This window comes from Meles meles, chromosome 4 (assembly GCF_922984935.1).
Source record: "Meles meles chromosome 4, mMelMel3.1 paternal haplotype, whole genome shotgun sequence".
Lineage (NCBI taxonomy): Eukaryota > Metazoa > Chordata > Mammalia > Carnivora > Mustelidae > Meles > Meles meles.
The window spans coordinates 154,558,556-154,579,103 of NC_060069.1; the positions used below are offsets into that span (position 1 = coordinate 154,558,556).

At 45.8% G+C, this 20,548-nt stretch overlaps 1 protein-coding gene across 3 annotated transcripts in view; it reads right to left on the reverse strand.

Moving 5' to 3' along the window:
- Positions 1–20,548, reverse strand: part of RUNX1 (RUNX family transcription factor 1) — a 248,854-nt gene that overhangs the window by 82,107 nt on the left and 146,199 nt on the right. For all 3 annotated transcript variants that reach the window (XM_046002999.1, XM_046003000.1, XM_046002998.1), the window contains exons 3-5: positions 15,574–15,612; positions 9,289–9,542; positions 2,897–3,053 (exon numbers count right to left, since the gene is read on the reverse strand). In XM_046002999.1, coding sequence (XP_045858955.1) covers positions 2,897–3,053; positions 9,289–9,542; positions 15,574–15,612 — 450 coding nt within the window. The remainder of the gene's footprint in view (positions 1–2,896; positions 3,054–9,288; positions 9,543–15,573; positions 15,613–20,548) is intronic.

Below are 20,548 nucleotides of genomic sequence, written 5' to 3' on the forward strand. Positions count from 1 at the left end.
ATGGGCAGGTTTTCCCGGTTGCAGGCTGAACTTGAGGTTATAAGTTGTGATCCTGGAGAGGAGCCAGGGCCCAGACAAATCAGTTTTGTCGACCAGAGAAAAGCCCTTCCATGTTTTCCAAACTCCACGGACTGGCAGCCGCAAAAGAAAAGGGAGTTTTTTTCTCTGCCCTTCGTTTAGAACTGAGAACCAAGCCCTTTTGAGAAACCATCGGATCAGTGCTGTTTGACAGAATGCGAACCTGGCACTGAAATGTTTGGATGAGCCAACAGCCAGGACCTTCTCGGCCACGGTGGCGTGTTGATGCCAATGACGTGTTTTCAGGCACATTTTCAGAAACAGAAAATGAAACAGTAAATAGTCTTATGATCGCTTCATAAAACATGATGAAACTTTTAAAGGACAAGATTCAGGGAGGAAGATTAAGGCTAATGGTCAAAATTAGTGAGAATCCTCTGTTCTCTTCATAATGGGAAGCAAATTGCAAAAAAAAAAAAAAATCTGGCAGGCTTTGCTGTTGACACTTACACTCAAGAGAGTAAAATCAAGTTGTACTTTATGACTGGAGAGAGATCATGAAACAAAGTCAAACGGGGCCTCCTGACAGCTCATTTTGTTTTGTAGTACCGACCAAAAAAACAAAAACAAAACAAAACAAAAAAAAAACCCTACAAACAAACAGAAGAACAGCCCACTCAAGACCAACAATACACAGGGTAATCGGAATCGGGTCAAACATGGAATTAGGGTTCCCGCATTTTGAATTGTTTATGATCACTCCCGGTAAGCGGAACCCATTCAAAACAGATATTGTCCATTTATGGCATTTTCATCAGTTTTCTCGTTCCAGGTTATCTGAAGACAGCCTGGCCTTGGTCGTAGCTATTTTACTCTTTGGGTTTTATGCAAACTCTAGGGCATACTGGCACGAATAAGGCAGCCAACTGCAAACAATCCACACCTTGGGGAAACAGTTCACTGTTACCCAAGTAAACACAAGGCACCTCTATTAGTCACCCACTCAAAACAGAAATGGCCAATGAGGGACCAGAGCCCAGCCCTCCGTGCCAGAAAAGGAAACACGCTGCTTTCAAAATCCCAGTCTTTATTATTGCCGACTTACTGCACACTGCCCCAAAGCCCTACAGCTCTTCTCATGGGAAAGCTTTGCAGTCACCATCCCTTCACGGTTCCCAAACTTTTCTAACCAAAACCTGACACAGGGTCCTTCATTGATGCACACTACGACAATAGGACTTTCCCTGGAAAGGCAACCCAAGGGGCCTCAGCCATCGTCCCTAATGGAATAAATCCACAAGAACTGAATTAAGATAGTCAGCTAGGCGGGTAGGCAGAGGCCAAGCAATGGGGGCCTTTGTGTTTTATTGGCTTCTCACCTGCTCTGCCAGCTCCTCATCTGAAGCCCTCAAGATGTTTTCCAAACACACATCTCTGAATCATAATGTGAATTCCATTTACGGAAAGGCGGGGACTTTTAATATAACAAATGAACCCATTTAATGACTTTATGCTTTCATATGTCATAGGATCTCTCCTGCTTTCAATAAGTGGATATAATTTTCTTTGTATTACCCTATTATTAACATAGTTAGTATTACGAACATATATTTTCAATCACGTTATAAGTTTTGTTTTGTTTTTTTTAATTTTCTCCACCTAGGATTCTATTTTGAAAATACTGTGGGCAGCTAAGACAGCAAAAAGGAAGGTCCAAAAGAGCAATACACATTTACCCCTTCCCCTCTTTGACTAATCAAAGACAGATTTTCTTGTATTTTTGAATGTCTTTATAAAGAGTAATGATTAGTCTTATGTTTCAATGTCTACTGGTTATGCTTTACTTTTTTTTAATACAAGAGTCATCTACTGCTGTTTATGTATTTATCATGTCTTTTTTATACTCAAAATACCTTTTATTCATTAGCTTATTCAATATATATTATGAAAATGAGATTTTCAAAACTCTCCTTCCTCCTTCCATTAAACTTCTAGTACTTACTGCTATTTATAAAATACGACTTCAGCTCTTACAATGCAGAGAAAACACAATATTTGAAAATAACTGGAAACCAGAGGAGATTACGGGCCAAAATTCCTCTCTCTGCTCTAATACTTTAGTAACAGGCACAGAAAAATAAAACCACACATGTGAACTGCCCTGACCCAGCAGTGCCTTTCGGTAATCCAGTCTCGAACAGATCGGTACTAAAATGTTAACTGGGTCTGACCACTCCCCCAAATAATAAGAAGGCATCCACATTACATGTGACAGGAAGGTCATGAATGGCATCACATTCGCCAAACCAGAATGGTAATATGTCTTCATATTTATCGTAAATTGGTAAATTTACTTGAAACCACATTTCAATAACCATCCACTGTACATCTCTTAAAATGATCACAAGTGATCATTTGAAATTCTGTTCCTTGTCATAGCACGTGGATTCTAAGTTAAAGGCTTCCATGATATATATTTTTGATAATTATCAAGTAGAGATTACTAGCTGTATAATCTTAGTTTCTGTGATGGTGAGTTTTAGATTTTTACATATTTGTAAAGATGGGAGGAATTTCCTTGAAATTCACAATTCATGCTTTGCATGTTCCAAATCACCCTTAAACTAATTCATTAATAGAAAGCAACAATGTAAAGGTAGATTTTTAAAAAGATACCACATTTTAAATCAGTAAATTTTAAAAGCTTGAAGTAGCAATCTTAACAAGAAGGACTGTGCTTCCAGGGATCCCATCACAGAAACTTCTAGAACATCACAGGCATTTCTAGAACATCACAGACACTTCTAGAAGTTTTGAAATTTGGATTTGTTGCCATGTAAGACCCTGCACTCCCATTTTAGTTTCGACAGATACATACCTCTTCCACTCCGACCGACAAACCTGAGGTCATTGAATCTTGCAACTTGGTTTTTCATGGCTGCGGTGGCATTTCTCAGTTCAGCTGAGTAGTTTTCGTCATTGCCCGCCATCACAGTGACTAGAGTGCCATCGGGGACATCCCCCAGAGCCACCACCTAAACACCAACCAAGGGACAGATGCAGACATCAGAAATGTTGTACACTTTTATGCCATTGATGTTAATTGTTTTAAAATTAAAATTAAGTGATCCTTTTTAAAAAAAGTATTTATTTATTTTAAAGAGAGAGAGAGGAGTGCGCGTACAAGAGAGCAGGGGGAGGGGAGAGCGGGAATGATTCTCAAGCAGATTCTGATCTGAATGCAGAGCCCATAATGGGGCCCGATCTTATGACCCTGAGATCATGACGTGAACTGAAATCAAGAGTTGGATGCTCAACTGACTGTGCCACCCAGGTGCCCCAGTGATCCTCTTTAAGTTTGTAAGGGATAAGCAAGACAACAAGAAAGTTATTAGTGGGAAGAAATTCTTTGAACACCATTATGTAGAACTAAATATAAATTTTGGAGTCCTAGAACATTCACCTAATAAAGCCACCTAAGGTCACTTGGTGCAGCTGGCACAAGACAGCAAGGACTTTGAAAACTATGCATTTCCACAAATGCAATCATCTTAATATCTGAGAAATGCAATGTCTTCTGTTCGTAAGTTTAAAACCTGACCCATTGCTCGCTAATCCAGACATCCACTGACAGGCCTCACAGCGCTCACTGTGCTTTTAGGTGTTTAAACTTATTTCTGCTAAAATTAAATTCAATCTTTACAACTGACTTGCTGATGATTCTTGAATGATTCCCCCTTTGTAGTTCCTCTTTGAGACCCCCTACTTGCTTCTCTTATTTTGATTATCAGTAGCTGGGAATTCTGGCATGCAAGGCAAACAATCAGAATCTACTCTTTGCTCATGACTAATTGCAAAGTCAACAGACCTCAGAGAAGAGGGTCTCACTTTCGTGTACTGCTCTGAATTCCGGAGTGGACCTACGTGTCATTTTTCCATCTGTGGGTCCCCTAGATGTGTCAACTATGTCCTGATAGATGACTGAGTTTCTCCCCAAGCCCAGACGATCTTCGAGAATTCCTTTAATGTAACTGAATAGGAATGGATTTCCTAATAGGGCTACTGAAGAAAACTGGTGGATAAATATTTTTGACATTCAGGTCATAAAAAAGTAGTAATTTCAAGGTAAAATGCTCTGAAGAGCATGACATAAAGATGGTTTGTGCAGTTGGGTCTAGTTCCTGGCCATCACTGGACTCTTCTGGAAAAGACTTTTTAGGGGCTAGATAATTATTATTAGCTATATTTCCATTGTTTCTATTTTTTTAAAGTGGTCGTAGGATTTCAAATCAAAATGCCCCAACTTTTCCTATTCCTATCATTTCTGATACTCCTCATGGTAATTTCTCAGTAGTGAATTCTGTGTTGATCATTCAGTTATATAATCACTTTCTTCATTCTGTATCTGAGTTGTAAGAGCAATGAATTCTCCAGGGATTATTATTCCTTTTTACCTAAGCATCGTGACATACTTGGGTTAAAACCTATATTTTCAATTCCCTTTTTCTGCCTGTAAATAAGGCTGCCATAGGCTCCCTTGTACAATAGCAGAGCCATTGTTTCTCGAAATGCCCATCTTTGTTGCCTACTTGGCCATTACCCCTTCCCCATGTCATCCAGGTGACCAACTCTTGCTTTTATTCCTGGTGACGCATCAGCTCTCAGATTCTGAAGAGTATGACAGGGAGGACAAGCCCTCTCATCACAAGGGGCCAGGGGACCAGGAGAATGAGCCCGCCCAGAGATAGATATGTTCACCTGTCTTATCCCACTTGCTCTGTGGAGCACAGTCTGGGCTTTTATCTTTCTTCCTAATCCTTTCCATCCCAATGCTGGGCATGTTTTCTATGAAGGAGATTTAAAAACACAGCTATTTATTCCCCAAGCACTCTCTAATTAGATATTTAGTTCCCATTATAAGTGTGTTTGTTGCCTTTTAATTAAGAGCAGTAATACGACAATTCCCTTTTGTTTCAAAAACATCACTGAAATATATCTCCCTGATCCGTTATTTACATATTTTACCTTTTTTCTTCTATTCCCACAAAATGTGCTGGCTCTATTCTGCTTTTTTCAGTCTCTGAAAATTTTTTCCACTTTTTTTCTCTCACTGTTTTCACTTCCTTCTGTAAAATTAGCTCACAGTGTTGAAATGCCCTCCTTGAACACATATTTTTACTTCCTCATCTCCATCTCCCTGTGATGACCTGGCTTCTCTATTTTAATCCGACATTTAGTTATACTTAACTACGTGGTTCTCAAACTGAATAACTTCTTGTTGGGGAAGAATCTGGGAAGAGGTTAAAATAAGTAAATCTTATCGTCTATCTTCCAAAATGTATGCTAAATCACCGTCCTCCCACTGGCTCCTCTCACGGTGCTCCAGGCCTGCTCTGCTCCTCTCTCATCTTTCCAAAACTATCCTTGTGAGTTTTTGGCAAACTCAGGAGACCTTCACCAAGTAGAAACAAATATAGAGTAAAATGATCATGGTGGCTAAATATGAAAAGGTTGTTGATGTTGGAATTTAAGACTTACAAAATTAGCAGTTTAACCCTTTCTACTCCTTCCTTTCTAAAAAAAAATGCAGCAAAGGTCAAAGATATGTGGATGCTTGAAGATAATATTCTTTTGTTTTGTATTTTATTGATCTCAGAGGGATCTTCTTTCTCTTTTTTTGGCAGGAGGATAGGGGAGAATATTAAATTACACTAATAATATATATCTTCTAATTGTTAACAAGCACACTTAGACCAGATTAAAAAATTAAAAAAATTAAAACTAACACGTCTGCTAATTTGGTACAGATTGTCCCACTGATAGACAATAAGAACAGCATAAAAAAAAAAAATCTCACTTTAAGCAAAAAAAAAAAGAAGGAACTGGAATGAAAAGCTATAAACAATAGGTAAGGAAACACAAACATTTACATTTTAACACAGACCAAACAGACAAGAAGGGACTTGCTGGCCAAAGGATATCTCATATTTCGTTTTACTTCTCTGTTTTTAAAGTATCAGGAAGTTGGGCAAAACATCAGCCCTCCTAAGCATTCCGTGAGTCTCCCCACACTGGGGTTGGCTAGGCTGTTCACAGTTCAAACTGGCATTTCGAACAACTCTAATTAGGTTGAAATTACAGTTACAATTCATTTATTTCAAATCCCTTAATTTTCCAGAGTTTCAAAGAAAGCTGTGGAGTGGAACCCAGAATTCAGCCAAGATGACATTTAATGCATACCTAGGGACTGCAATCTTGTCGACAGAAACATTATTTACTGCTTTCTTACGGAAAGAATATGACTATTAGCATCCAAAACCTCTGAACTTGCTGACGGCATGTTTATGCCTTTGGACCCTGGTGTACCGGGGCCTAAACAAACTGTAAAATTGCAGTATTTAAAAATACATATATATCCTAAGTCATCTACCTAGCTCTTTAGGCTGCTTCTGGAAATAGTGGGTAACTCGTAACAAACTGAAGATTTTCCCAGTAGTAAAATAGCTCTCTTTTCTACACTAAAAAAAATAAATAATAAAGGTGTTCCATGGGAAAAATGAGGGTGGGGTATGTTTTGGGGTCCAGGATAAGCAAATAGGAAGATTTTAATCTATTTGAAGGAACAATTCATAATTCGAAGTCTCCCTTTAGTTTCTAAGATTCAAAACAGCGGATTTACACATAGGATTTTTAGAGACTGGGAGAGAATCACTTAAATGCTCTGTTCATCAATATCATCAGACTTTATCACTGTTTCACGTTATCTCCTCCTTATTACAGGGAATATAGTCACCCTTTACCGATGAACTACTTAAAAAGATTGTCTGGGGCTTATTTGAAATCCACATTTTGAAGTCGTAATTTGTACAGAAACTGTCCGGGAGGCGGGTAGATGGCTAAGCGCGGACTGGGGCCAAGGATACGGAAGCAATCAACCTGGACACAGTCACGTTTGTGAAGGCTAGCTTGCTTTTCTGCCTAACCTTTGGGTTCGTTCCCTCACTGAAAATTCTGTCTGTCCCTTCAGTTGTGCAGGGAGCAGGCTTTCTTCAGGAAGAGGCCTCTCTTGATGGGGACACAGTGCTGACAGATATTACTCAAGTGGCCTCATTCTCCGCTGCCCTTCCCTTTCCTCCATATGTTCTCAAGACCCACTTGAAATTTTTTCAAGAGAACCATGCCTTGGTCATTTAGGAGACGACAAACTATTACTCAGTAAAACACATCTGATTTTTTTTTAAATTTTAATTGTCATTTTGAAAAAAGAAATCTCTGGTTACTAAGATTTCTGCAAAAAGAATCCCCCGATGCCTCATAAAAGCAAGTTATATGATTTTTTATAGTGCTTTAGAAAAAATATATAATGCTTGTCTTGGGGCGGCTTGAGAAACTCCATCACTTCACCTCCTGAAGATTACTAATCACTTAGTGTTTTGATATGTTCGGGCGTTGGTTCCTGGCAGAGAAGGGGACAGCCAGAAGAGATCCTGATTTACCCCCAAAGGAAGCCACAGATCTTAGAACCCACTCCGTTGGTGTGTCAGGGGCACCCAGTTTAAATGACCCTATGGGCGATTATCAGCTTGTCTCCTCCCACTGCTCTTATCTGAAAGAGGCCCCAGGGCCAAGCCCTGTCTAGTCCCCTGTCACTGAGTGGACTCAGTCCTGTCTTCTAGCTAGAGGAGTCTGTTTAGGTAAAGAGATCAGAATTATTTAAAATTGAAACAAGCTCACCACCCAAATCTACACAGATGAGGATAGCAGGGAAATAGCCCAGTTGGGCTGCTCAACCCATTCCCCATTCCCTTCCCCTCAAAACCTTCTGCTTCCAGAACACTGAGGCACTTCTAGAGACATAGGCAATGACATATTTTCTTTTGTTCTAGGAATCATAATATAAGTTCAGAAGGTGCATAAAGCTTAAAATTAAAGAACTCCCACAGTTCTTTATAAAAAAGCAAACACTGCCCATTGTAACTAGATCAAGATCCAGTAGAGGCCTGGAACCATTAAGAAAAAAAGAAAAAGCTTATGTTAAATTAATCTCCCCTTAAAGGGCACAATTACCTTAAAAAGAAAGAGTAGCTGATCTTTACAGCCCCCCCCCCACCACCTGCCTCTCTCAGCCCTTTCAAAGAACAGGAAATGACTACAGATTGTACTAACAAGTTGCCCCTTCTTAAACCCCCTCAAGACAGAATAGAATCCCCACCCCCCAAATTAAATTTCTACTGGTTTTGACCGGGGTGTGTGCGTTAGGAGGTGGGGAGGCGGTGGTGGTGGTTGTTGTGTTTAAATTCAGTTTTACTTTTTCAGTGTTGGTGCTTTTAAAACGCCCAGTGCTGTTTCTATATCCCCCTTGAAGGCCGAGGGTTTTAAAGGCAGCTTGACACTAGGGCAAGATGAGGGGCTCAAGTGAACGAAGACCCCTCGAGCGGTTCATCTTAAATTGCGGGATCCACGCCACTCGCCTCCTCAGACAGAAATGCCCCCGGGCGAGTTAGACCCCGACTCGCAGAAGACAGCCTTGCCACCTTTCCAGGCCCCAGGCTTAATCTAGGTGAGCCAGAGATAAGGTTCGGGAGGGTTCCAGGAAAAGAAACAGGATTCGCTACTTGCGGCTTCTGGCAGGAGCAGACTAGAAGCTGCAAAAAAAAAAAACTCTTCAGAAAACTTTTGCAGAGCTAACTACGCCCTCCGTGGACTTTGGACATGCTAATTTCGATGGGCCTGTGAAAGAAGGGGTGGGGGTAGGAAGCCTTGACAGTTTTCCTTGTCAGTTTATTTTCACTGACCCGAAAGTATAAAAGTAGCTTTATTTCCCGATGCCTCCATCGGAGGGAGGCAGAAAGGCTTGGGTGTCAAGCCAGGGGTCGGGGGAGAAGCAAGGGCGCAGACAGGCTTGCCAGAGCTGGGTTAAAACTTTTTCTACTTTATAGCAAAGCTAAGGACCTCTGTCAGGGAGCTCCCAGGCGGCCCTCAGTGGACCCCTCTGGGGGCATCCAGATGGTTTTCAGTCCTCCCTGGAGGCAGCCCCTGCGGGTCCCATCCCACCCGCTCCGGTACACACACACACCGAGGATCGCCACTGCAACCCAGCATCCCCGGTGTCCCGAGAGCAGGAGGATGGACCAGGGGCCGCGGGGGGCAGCGCCGGCCCCTTTCTAGAACCCGGCTCCGCCCGCCTGGTCGCTGCCCTCCCGGATCGCCCCCGGCCTCCGCCGGCCTTTGCCTGTCCTGTCCTCCCGCCACCCGCTCCGGGCCGAGTACCTTGAAAGCGATGGGCAGGGTCTTGTTGCAGCGCCAGTGCGTGGGCAGCACGGAGCAGAGGAAGTTGGGGCTGTCCGTGCGCACCAGCTCGCCGGGGTGGTCGGCCAGCACCTCCACCATGCTGCGGTCGCCACTCCTCAGCTTGCCGGCCAGGGCGGCGCCGGCGTCCGGGGCGCCCAGCGGCAGCGCCTCGCTCATCTTGCCCGGGCTCAGCGCGGTGGAAGGCGGCGTGAAGCGGCGGCTCGTGCTGGCATCTACGGGGATACGCATCACAACAAGCCGATTGAGTTAGGACCCTGCAAACAGCTCCTACCACGCGGCGACAGGGGCGCGGATCTTCGGCAAGCAGCTCCAGGGAGACCAACATACAAGTTCAGGGGCCTTTATTGCTGCGGGGGGAAGGGGACTGGGGGGAGGCGGGAGACCAAGTTACTAACAGTCCCGGAGCGGGGGGAGTTCTGTGATGCCGGTCGGCCTTACACCCGGCAGGGCTCCTAGCAACCGACAGCTTAAAGCTTTAAAAATTGGGCGACTAGAATCCAAAGTCAAATGCCGAGGGAAACTGTCTTCTGAGTCTTGCTTTGAGAGTTTAACTTCAGTCTTTGGCTGTTAAAAAAAAAAAAAAAGTTCCCGGAGGCAAAATTCCCATACACTTACTAAAATATTTATACGGAGAGCAAAAGGACCAGCAAATACATAATTTGGAAGTTCCAGTAGTAAATCGCCTGTCAGTTTTTTTTTTTTTTCCAGGTGAGTTTTGTCTAAAGTCCCAGTACAACACAAAATATACCAGTGTCGTCCGTACACAGAGTCACTTTCATCATGCAAAACTGGCTTCGGTCCTCAAAAGCAAGAGCTGCTACTTCCAAAGGTCATGCTACTAATGTATGTGCACGTATATATAAATATATACATATGCTCTACTTCATAAAATATTTACAATTCAATCTGTAGAGAACTTAAACACAACAGAAATCCATTAATGTTCGCTGCTGATTCTTTTTTTAAGTAGCCTTGAAAATAATCTTCAGTAGTTGAAGAAGGGCTGGGCTAGAAATACTTGTCATGTTCTCTTAATAAATTCTGGCAAAACGCTCAGTTCAGAAAATTCGGTTTTTCAAAGAAAAGCTAATCTTAAAGAAAAAAAAAAGTCCAAGTCGATGACACTCAGAGTACAGCTCTCCACATCTGAGAACTCGGGTTTGGGGATGTTGGTTAAGTTTGTGGCTGATCCTGTGGTTGGTGGGAGTTGAGCAGCAGCCGAGTCACACGCACGCAGACACGCACTCTTCCGAAGCCAGCCACTGTCTACATCGACTCGGTGAGTCAGCCCGACTTGGGCAGTAGCGAGATGATCTTCCGCCAACGTCGCCCCAGAGCCGGCCGGTTAAATGCCGGGACGCACCTATACCTACGATCACCGCGGAACCGCAGCAGGTGGAGCGGGCCTTGAGAGGCTCCGCAGCGCTGATCGAAACAGACGCGGTGGCTCGAATTATACACGCAGTCACACTCCCACGCACACTGCCACGCACACGCAACTTCACGGCTTGCCTCGAAGCACAGCACACTTTCTCCTGCAGTTGTCAAAGGAAACAACCGGGGAAAAGTTCACAGGCAGGAAAGAAGTTGAACAGCCAGCCAAGAAACCAATTCATTCAAGAAAGAGAAAGAAAAAAAAAAAAATCGTAGCTCCAACGCAGGTCAAGAAGAAGCAGCAAGGGTTGGCTTTCTTCTGGCGTCCCCAGGAGCCCCAGGAAGAGGTGCCTGCCGGCGCAAGGCCGGGCAGCGTGGTGCCCTGGCTGGGTCCGGCCGCGGGGCGCCCGTCCCGCCTGCGCCCGCTGGCTCTATGAATGAGAGTGCCTGGAAATGAACGTGCTTTTACTGTAAGCCCGGCCCGAGGAATTCCATTCCCTCAGCTCGTTTGCATAGGGGCGGCCGCCGGCCAATCACAGGCCTTTCCGGTATCAGCCAGGGCGCGGCTCACGGCCGCGGGCTCCTGGAATTGGCCCGCGCGCCCCCGCCGCCGCCGCCGCCGCCGCGCGCTACTGTACGCAGCCCTCACGGAGAGTCCGAGGCTACCGTGGCCTCCCCGCTCTCCCCGCGCACCCGCATCCACGCACGCACACGCACACACTCACACATTCGCCCGAGGCCCCGCCCTGGTGCGAACCGCGGGCCTGCGTCTTTGCACACATGCACAGTGGCGCGGCCGCCCGCCCGGGGCTGCAGTGCGCAGCGGCGCCACAGGCGGCTGCGGTCTGGAGACCGAGGATGTGGAAAGAGAGGAGGCCGCCTGGCCCAGGGAGGGCTTGGGCCGCGCACCGTGCCCGGAACGGCCCCGGGGCCGGAGACCAGCCGGACGGAGGCGCCCCTCGCTCCCTGGAGATGCAGCGGTCGCCGCGAGGCTCCCGGGACCGGCGCCGGAGCCCCGGGGTGGCCCCAGGCCCTGAGCGGCCACCCACGGCCGAGCCTCTGCTTCCTCTGCGTGGGTGGGATTCGGCAGCGAGGGGGCCGGAGGGCCGAGGGCCGGGCCGCAGAGCGGCTCCGCGCGGCACCAGAGCCGGGTGGGCAGCAGTAGAGAAGTGGCGCTGATTCATTTAGTGAGGCCAGACGGTTCTCGGTCTCCACAACATGGTTTTGTGTTTTTAGTTTTCTCTCTTGGTTTGTTTTCTTTAATTGGTGTTTTTCACCGCGTCTGGGCTGCGGCTTAATTATGCAGCGCGCCCCACTCGGTCTGGGTGTGCTTCGCGGCGAGCAAAGGAGTGTCGGGATCAGAAAAGACCCCAAAGAAAAAGCTACGGGAAAGTTGAAAGCATCCGCTGGGCTGTTTCCCTGTTCTGGGAGTGTCGGCTCCCCCGCAGGCGGCACTGCAAGCCCCCCGCTGGGCCCAGGTTGCCCGAGCCCTGCACCCACCTCCGGCTCCCCGGAAACGGCGCTGGCTCCTCTCCCCGCCCCCGCGCGCCCGAGCGGCCCGGGGTGCTGAACCCACCCTGGCTTTGCGCGCGGGCGGGAACTTCCCCAGCGTCGGTCCCCGCGGCGCCGGGGCATTTTCGCGGAGCTTAGAAGGGCCCCACCCCGGCGCGCAAGGCCGGTTCCCCCCTCACCCCCCAACCCCGCCTGCCTAGGGGCTCCCTAGCTCCCCGGGGACCCACTCCGCCCCCACCCCCGCCGTGGGGTCCTCATCACCCGGGGGAGGGTTCCCACCCCACCCCCAACACGGAGAATTCACTTCAACTCACGAGAGTGTGGGGGATCCCCTCCCGCGCCCCCCGCGGGGCCCCTCCCGCCCGCCGCCTCCTTCCCCACTGCGAACGCGCGGCTAGGGTGCTGGGGCCGCCGTCGCGCCGGATTCTTCTTGGGCTCTGCGGCTGGGGCCTAACGGATGCGTCGGTCAGGGAAGGCCTGCCGGGGAGGCCCTTCCTGGGCGCCCAGGCTGCTTCCCTTGCCCCAGGACTAGAGAGGCCGCAAGGTCTGCGCGGAGCCGCGGGGAGGCTGGCGCCGGTCCCGTAGGAGGCGCCGCGGGCCGCGGGCTCGGGGCGGACGCCAGGGGGCAGCAGCCGTCCTCGCTGCCGCCCCGGGCGCCCGGGAACGCCCCCGAAGGCGCGGGACTCTGCCGCCCTCCCCCTGGCCTTTGGTCGCTCTTGTAGCAACACCAGTTTGGGGAGAAACGACTGGAATCGGCCGCTTCCCGCCCCTACTATCCCCGGCCGCGGAGCTGGTGGCGCAGGAACCCTTCCGCGGGGGCCTCCGCTGTCCTGACCCGCCCGCAGCGGAGTCTTTTCCCGAAACCCCTATGCGCGCACTGCGCGGTCGGCCAGCTCGCCACCATGGGTGCTCCTGGCGTCCGCGGCACCGTCCCCCAGCCCGAGGCCTCGGCTCCCTCCTGCCCTTCCGAGCTTCTCCCCAGGTGGGCCGTTCCCCTCGCTCCTCTCCCGGACACCCGGGACACTCCCCAGAACAACCAGCAACTTGCTGCATTTTGTTTGTTTTCATGGGTCTGGGGTCTCCGAAAACCGCTTTTTATTTTTTCCTTAAAAATGATTTTGAAGAAGCCGCATTTCAGGAGTAAAGACCCACAAAAGTCCCTTCTCCACCTTGGCACAGCGGTTCCAGCTATTGCGCCGTGGCCAAGCCTCCCCATCTGCCGGCCCCCGGCCGGGCTAGGACGCTGCCGGCCCTAGGGACGAGTTGGGGCGACTTAAACCTCTTTACCGCGGCTCAAATACATCGATGTAAGAGCGCACCGAGCGCTCCTGAGGACAACCTCCAAAGTACCTCCCCAGGGACCCCCGCGGACCTAGAGGGTGCACAAAAATTCGGCAGAGGCGAAAATGGTCTCTGATTTCGGGGATATAGCGGACTGGGGTAATTCGCCCTGCGGAAAGGTCAGAGAAGAAGGCTCCTCTGGGACTTGGGCGGTTTGAAACCCTAATCCTGCTAGGGACTGCGGGTCGGCGGCGGTCTCCCTGGCGGGGTCAAGTTCCTTTCCCTAGAAAAGAGGTACGGGGATAGACGCACCAAGTTTAGCCCTTCAAGGGCAGCACCGTGGGCGCTGCTCAGCCGAGTGTCAACCAATAAATGTCGAGTTTGAACGTCGACAAGGATGATAAGAGCAAGAAAATCTTTTGCTGATTTATTCTAATTCCGGCCGCCGCGCATTTAAGTTCCTGGGACCTGCGCTGGCTCTAACTGCGCCCTGCGGTGCACACTTAAAAACCAGAAACAAAACAAACAAACAAAAAAACGCAGCAATCTTCCTTGTCAAGGAACTAAAATGAATGGAAAGCAGGCAGCGTGAGGCTCAGCTAAGGCGTACCTGGAGTCCCTTAGTCTGAAAGACTTTTTACAGACCTTACAAAGTTTATTAACATCGCATACGAAATGAAAAGTTCCTTCCCACCAGAAGAGTCCATTTTAGCGGCAATATAGAATTTCTCTTCCTCTGCCTCTCCAAGAAAGGAAAGGAAACATTACCACATTCACTCCTAGAATAAGGCTAAAATTTACTCTTGTCATAATACCAAAAAAAAAAAAAAAAAAAAAAAAAAAGGCAACAACGAAGCGAATGTGTTGGGCGGATGCTATAAGATGGATTTTCCCAAATTTGCTGCGTGGGGGAAACTCCAATAGTGCTCATAACAGGAATGAAATGTAAGTTTTCACAGGGAAATTTTAAAGTACTATTTGGTTAGTTGGAAGAAAAATACCAATTTCATTGGGAAAAATAACAGCTCCTTGACGTTTTTCTTCAAACTTAAGGTGAATATAAAGCAAAGTGGTCTCAGAAAAGACCTAAATATTTTACACTTTTGCTGTTTTAAAACCCTCTCAAAAATAAAATATGCCTAAAGATAAGATTAGAATCTCAACCATTCTCTTAAATCAAAATTCTCCTCTGTGAGTAACATGTTTCTAAGATTACATTTCTTAAAATGCCATATTTCTAGAAGAAAATTTTTTCTATCTCGGTGGACCATTTCAGTGAAATAAAAACCAGAAAATGTATTTGGCTAGTGTTTCTGGACCAAACTGGTGCGGTTGATATAATGTCACAAGGATGGAGAATATTTTTGTGAAGAGAGTAACTTCTTAACGTCTGTGCAAATAACCTGCTATACACAGGGTCCAGTTTTCAACATTAGAATTTAAACATCCTCCCCCCCCCCCCCCCCCCCCCCCCCCCGATGTGGCTTTGAGATGATTTTACTTTTGGAATCTAATTACTTTGGGGACAGGATTCTTTCGTTCTGTCGCCATATCCTTCCTCCATATGAATGTTTTCATAAGATGTCATGCTTCATGTGTGAACTATTCACCATAATCCTGTAGCTCCCAAGTAGCAAACTGAGAAATTTTTAAAATTAATTTTCTTTCAAATTTAGGATGCTTAGTAAACATTTTACCCTCATAAAAGTTTTGCATTGCCACTGCAGTAACAAATGTAATAAACGAGGTTATAACAGATAGAAGCCAAGCTCTATTTTTTTTTTTTTTTCAGAGAGTCATGTAGAGTCATTTAATAACAGCAGAATACACCTGTGGTAAACTGCTCTGCGGTACTGAGGGTATCATTTAAAGTTTCATTGGAATGTTTTATATGGTTTGATATTTACAATACGAAGAACAGCTTTTAAGTGTTTTTGAATCAGCAAAAAAAAGAGCCTCAATTATTTGGCTAATTTATGTCATAAGTTACTTATAGATTTACACAGATAAAAATCATGTATATGCACATACGAATGTGCATATTTTATTTAAAATATAATTTGGAATCCAACGTACCGTGACCATCTCTAGATGGATTCATCCCGTGTACACATTCTGAAAGAACAGAAAGTAGGAAAATAAAAATAATTGTGTAAATATACTGACGGCAAACACCAAATTTATTGATAGTTGATGAATTTTATTCTAATAGGAATACATGCAAGTATGAAAACTAAATTTCTGCCATTTAATTTTAATTTTAATTTTAATTTTTATTTTTTGTTGTTGGCCAATTGCCCCTCACACTTTTAGCACTGGAGATTTTTATAGTATATCGTCAGCTTTGGCACAGAAATAGCTTAAAACAGTAAACCAGCAAATAACAAATGAACTGTTACATTTGCACATGGTTATAGGGGACTTTAACAAATATTTTCCACTGCTAGCTAGTGCTGAATCTTTATCTTTCATACAATCACATTTCTAAAGCTTTGTATTTGATACTAATATGATATGAATATCAGAAATACATTTGGAGAATGTAAAAGTGAATCAGAATTCAAGGTGCAATTAAAACCAAACCCTAACTTAATGCCAAAACACTTGAAAATTGATATTATAGCGGAGGTGAACTGCAAGAAGTAAAAACAAGTTTTTTAAAGCCGTGAAGATAAACAATTTTGAGTACATCTTTTGAAAGAAAAAAACCGATAGGTAAACATTATCATACTTACTTCCAATAGGACAGTTTAGAAATATTTCCTCCTTGCTTGCTTACTCTCCTTCCCTATGCTAAGGAGGCAGATTGTTTATACTGAAACCTCTCATTCTTGAAATAACAATAACATTCTTGAAATAATGATATCAATTATTACTGATAATAACCATCATATGATAATGGTCATATATGAATCACTTGCTGTATGCTGCTGCATACACAGTTAAAGGTGAACCCATTAAGCAAAGTCATCTGAAGCTACTTCTCTTTCCTGTGCATATCCACATGCATTGTTCTGATCTTGAAATTACTGGGTCAGCCTCCTATATGATAGCACTCAGCACCGAATGATTAACATGGGAGATACACCATTTTTAAAGCCTTAGAATTTGAGCATTTCAAAAATTGCAGACCTAAAGCTTTCAACTTTACTCCACAATATTAATATATCTTAAAATTTTTTTTCAAACAAAGAAAGGAGGTAATTATTTCAGATTTCCAGACGCTGTTTAAATAGGCAGGAGAACAAGATTTACAGCTCCTCAGTCTTATATTTTTTGCCAAAGCAAAAAGAGCAACTAAAATAATAAGGGGTTCTGAAAGACTGCCCTATGATGAAAGATTCAAGCAATTACATAGGTACTGTCTCCAAGGAGCATCCTTAAAACAAAACAAAACAAAACACCAAGATTGTGGTTTGCATATACATAAAATAACTCCATACAGATTTTTAAAAAAATAGAGCAGGGGAAAAGCGTTTGCACCAATTATGAATGAAAAGGTAAGAAATATCAAATGTACCCTGAAGTTAGTAAGTTCACTTTTAATAAGCATGGGGAAGAATCCACAACAGTAATACCAACCAGGCAGCCAAATTTATATTAAAGAGACCCAGTAGAAAGTCTCTAGAAACCACCCTGAAAAGTCTTTCATGAGACCCTGAGAAGCCTTTCCATGTCAGAGACTGAGACACAGAAGGAGCAAAGTAAAAAAAAAATGTTTTTGTTTACACACCTAATATTTCACTGATTCCGAAAGAAAAACCCACATTTTTTTTAAACCTAAAAACAAGGACAAAAGTGAGTGAAGTTTTAAAAGGGGTGTGTGTTGTCTGTTGGAAGGGGCCCCACTTTGTCCTGTGTTGGTAGGCTTGAGGCCACCTGAGGCCACACCATGAAGCTGGGGAGGGGCAGGGGAGGTCTGCAGGTGAGGTAGCACCTGTGGAGGCTGGCGGTCGTTTGCCCAAAGACTTGTTAAAGATGCTAGAACCTAAACTGTAAGAGAGGAGACGTCGTGGGTGTTTATGGCTGCAAGACCCTCAATTTGGCTCCCCTACCCTCCAGCTCTTTCCCATGGATCCATGCCTTTCTTTCTTTCTCCCTTCTTCTCGCAGAATGCTACTAAGTGCCAGGTAATGGTCAAAATGTTTTTTTTTTTAATATTTTATTTATTTGACAGAGAGAAATCACAACCAGGCAGAGAGGCAGGCAGAGAGAGAGAAGGAAGCAGGCTCCCCGCTGAGCAGAGAGCCCGATGCGGGGCTCGATCCCAGGACCCTGGAATCATGACGCGAGCCGAAGGCAGAGGCTTTAATCCACTGAGCCACCCAGGCGCCCCAATGGTCAAAATGGTTTTATATAACTTGCTGCAACAACACCATGACTCCTTACCACAACACCATTTTCATCTCCATTTTACCCATGAGGAACCTCGCACTCAGAGGGTTTAGGAAACTTGACAAAGTCACTGTTTTCTGCTCATGCATGCATGTGCACACACGGATGTCCGCATACGGGTCTGAAAGCATGATGAGCTACGTTTCTTTCTGGCCACAGCTATGTATTTTCATGGGTATCCTTGGTAGAGCTCTGACAAATTACGCTCTAATCTCATCTGTCAGTTTGATCCTGCCCTGTTTCATCATCTCCATTAGACACTATCCCTGAAACTCTTTACACTGCAAATCTCAAATGTCTAGGAGTCACAGTCTGAAGTTATTTCTGGCCATTCACAGAGTTTGAGGAGCAAGTCAAGGTCCATTTAGCTTTTAAATTCTTTTTTTTTTAAAGTTTTTTTTTATTTATTTGCCAGAGATCACAATTAAGCAGAGAAGCAGACAGAGAGAGAGGGGGAAGCAGGCTCCCAGCTGAGCAAAGAACCCGATGCAGGGCTCGATCCCAGGACCCTAGGATCCTGACCTGAGCCGAAGACAGAGGCTTAACCCACTGAGTTCCCCAGGCATCCCTAGCTTTTAAATTCTTAATGAATATTAAATAATTTCCTAGTCCTTTCCTGCCTCCACTCCTTCAAAATGACATCTTTGGGACTTTCCCAGATATGAAGCACCTGATCGCCTTCCATCAGCAGTTCTCTAAAGCTTTCTATGTGCCAGGCAGGGCGCTAAGCTAGTTGGTAACAAAGGACAGAGGAGAAGAATGGAGTGTTACTGTGTCACTGAGTGTCCATGGACTGTCATGGCTCCAGGAAGATGGTGGGAGGAGACACAGGAAAAAGAAAAGATCATACCACCTGGTGGGCTTGGGAAGGCCTCCCTTCATAGTAGAGGTGATGCTTAATGTGACTCCTGGAGGCCAGGTAGGCTTTTACCAGGTGGTTGGCAGGGCTGGAGGAAGGGTTTGGGGACGTGGGAGGGGATCGGGGAGAAGGTGCTCCTGGCGGAAGGGTCAGCAGGAAAAGATGTGAATTTGTGAAATAGAGCCACAGGATAGTGTTAGTATAGTTAGTCGGAGTGTGAGCCTGGGATCAGTGTGCTCACCACGACACGGGTCACATGCAGCTTACAAACCTGAAGAAATTTGCCCTTCAGTGTGAAGGCAATGGGTTCTATGAAAGCCTTGAAATCTGGAGAACAACAGGACTAATCCATGTTAGAAGGAAGTAAATCTGTCAGAGGTGGATAGGTGATTGGGAGGGGATGGAGATGAGGGGGAGGGAGCTACTGTGGTTGTCACAGAAGGAACTGTGAACATCTGTGTTCAGTGGGAACAATGGAGATGGAAGAGCGGGCAGTAGTGGGGGAAGAGAGTTTTCCCCACTTCTGGCCCAGGTGCCATGACCAGCAGCAGAGAAGATCAGAAGAGGAGGGGTGTGGAGGTAGACACGAGAATCCGGCTTTGGGTGAATAGAACGGAGCTGTGCTGGTGGGGAAAATAGCCAAGAATTGAGGACAGAGGTCCTCACAGTTCCATAGTGGCTTCACATTGTACAGAGACTGTGTCTGGGGAGAAGAGAGCATTGACAGAGTCCAAGACCATCAACATCTAAGGAGTTGATTAGAAAAAGATGGAACCACCAAGGAGACTGAGCTAGGAGGAGAAAGAAGAGAGAACAGAGTCTTTATTATTTATTTATTTATTTATTTATTTATTTATTTATTTGACAGAGAAAGAGAGAGAGATCACAAGTAGGCAGAGAAGCAGGCAGAGAGAGAGGGGGAAGCAGGCCACCTGTTGAGCAGAAAGCCTGATGCAGGGCTCGATCCCAGGACCCTGGGATCATGACCTGAGCAGAAAGCAGAGGCTTAACCCACTGAGCCTCCCCCTCTACCCCCTGGCTCTGGTGCCCAAGACAACAGAGTCTTTAAAACAAAAGAGCATGGGAATTTTGAGAGGAAAGGCATGTCTCAAAGGCCAAGGCCAAGGAAGGGCCATGGAGATGAGGACTGAAACAATCACACTGAATTTGTCTCTAGGGGAGACATGGTGACCTTTGCTAGAAGACATTCAGTGGAGCAGAGGATGAGGGGCAGTGAATGGATGTAGGGAGGGGGAGGTAGGTGCTTTGTGGAGGAGGGAGGAGAAAGGTAGAATAGCCAAGAGAGGGAAAGCCCAAAGTTGAGGGGTGCGTGTGTGTGTGTGTGTGTGTTGAAGATGGAAGGCGCGTGAGAAAATTAACATTTGCCATGTACATTTTACTGAAGGTCAGACTCACCAGCTCCCACCCCAAATAGCTCTTCTTGCTTTGCTCATGGCATCCTCCTCCTCCTGGTTTCCAAGTTGGATCCATGGATTTATCTTTGAGCTCATCCAATCTGCTGCTGAGTCCTCTTTTTGGTTACTTTGCTATAATTTATCCCCCTTTTCTGTCCCTATTGCCATCCTTCTGGTTCAGGTTCTTATGGCCTTTCACCAGGTCTCCCTGCAAAGGTCTGCAAAAGTGTCCCACAAGGGAGCCTATATTAATTTCATATAGTACTTCCAGATTGATCTGCCACACCAATGCTCTGCAAACTCCATCATAGAACGCACCCCAGCTTCAGAGCCTGCTCTACTCCACAGTCCTACAGGATTAAGGGCTACCTTCCATCACCAT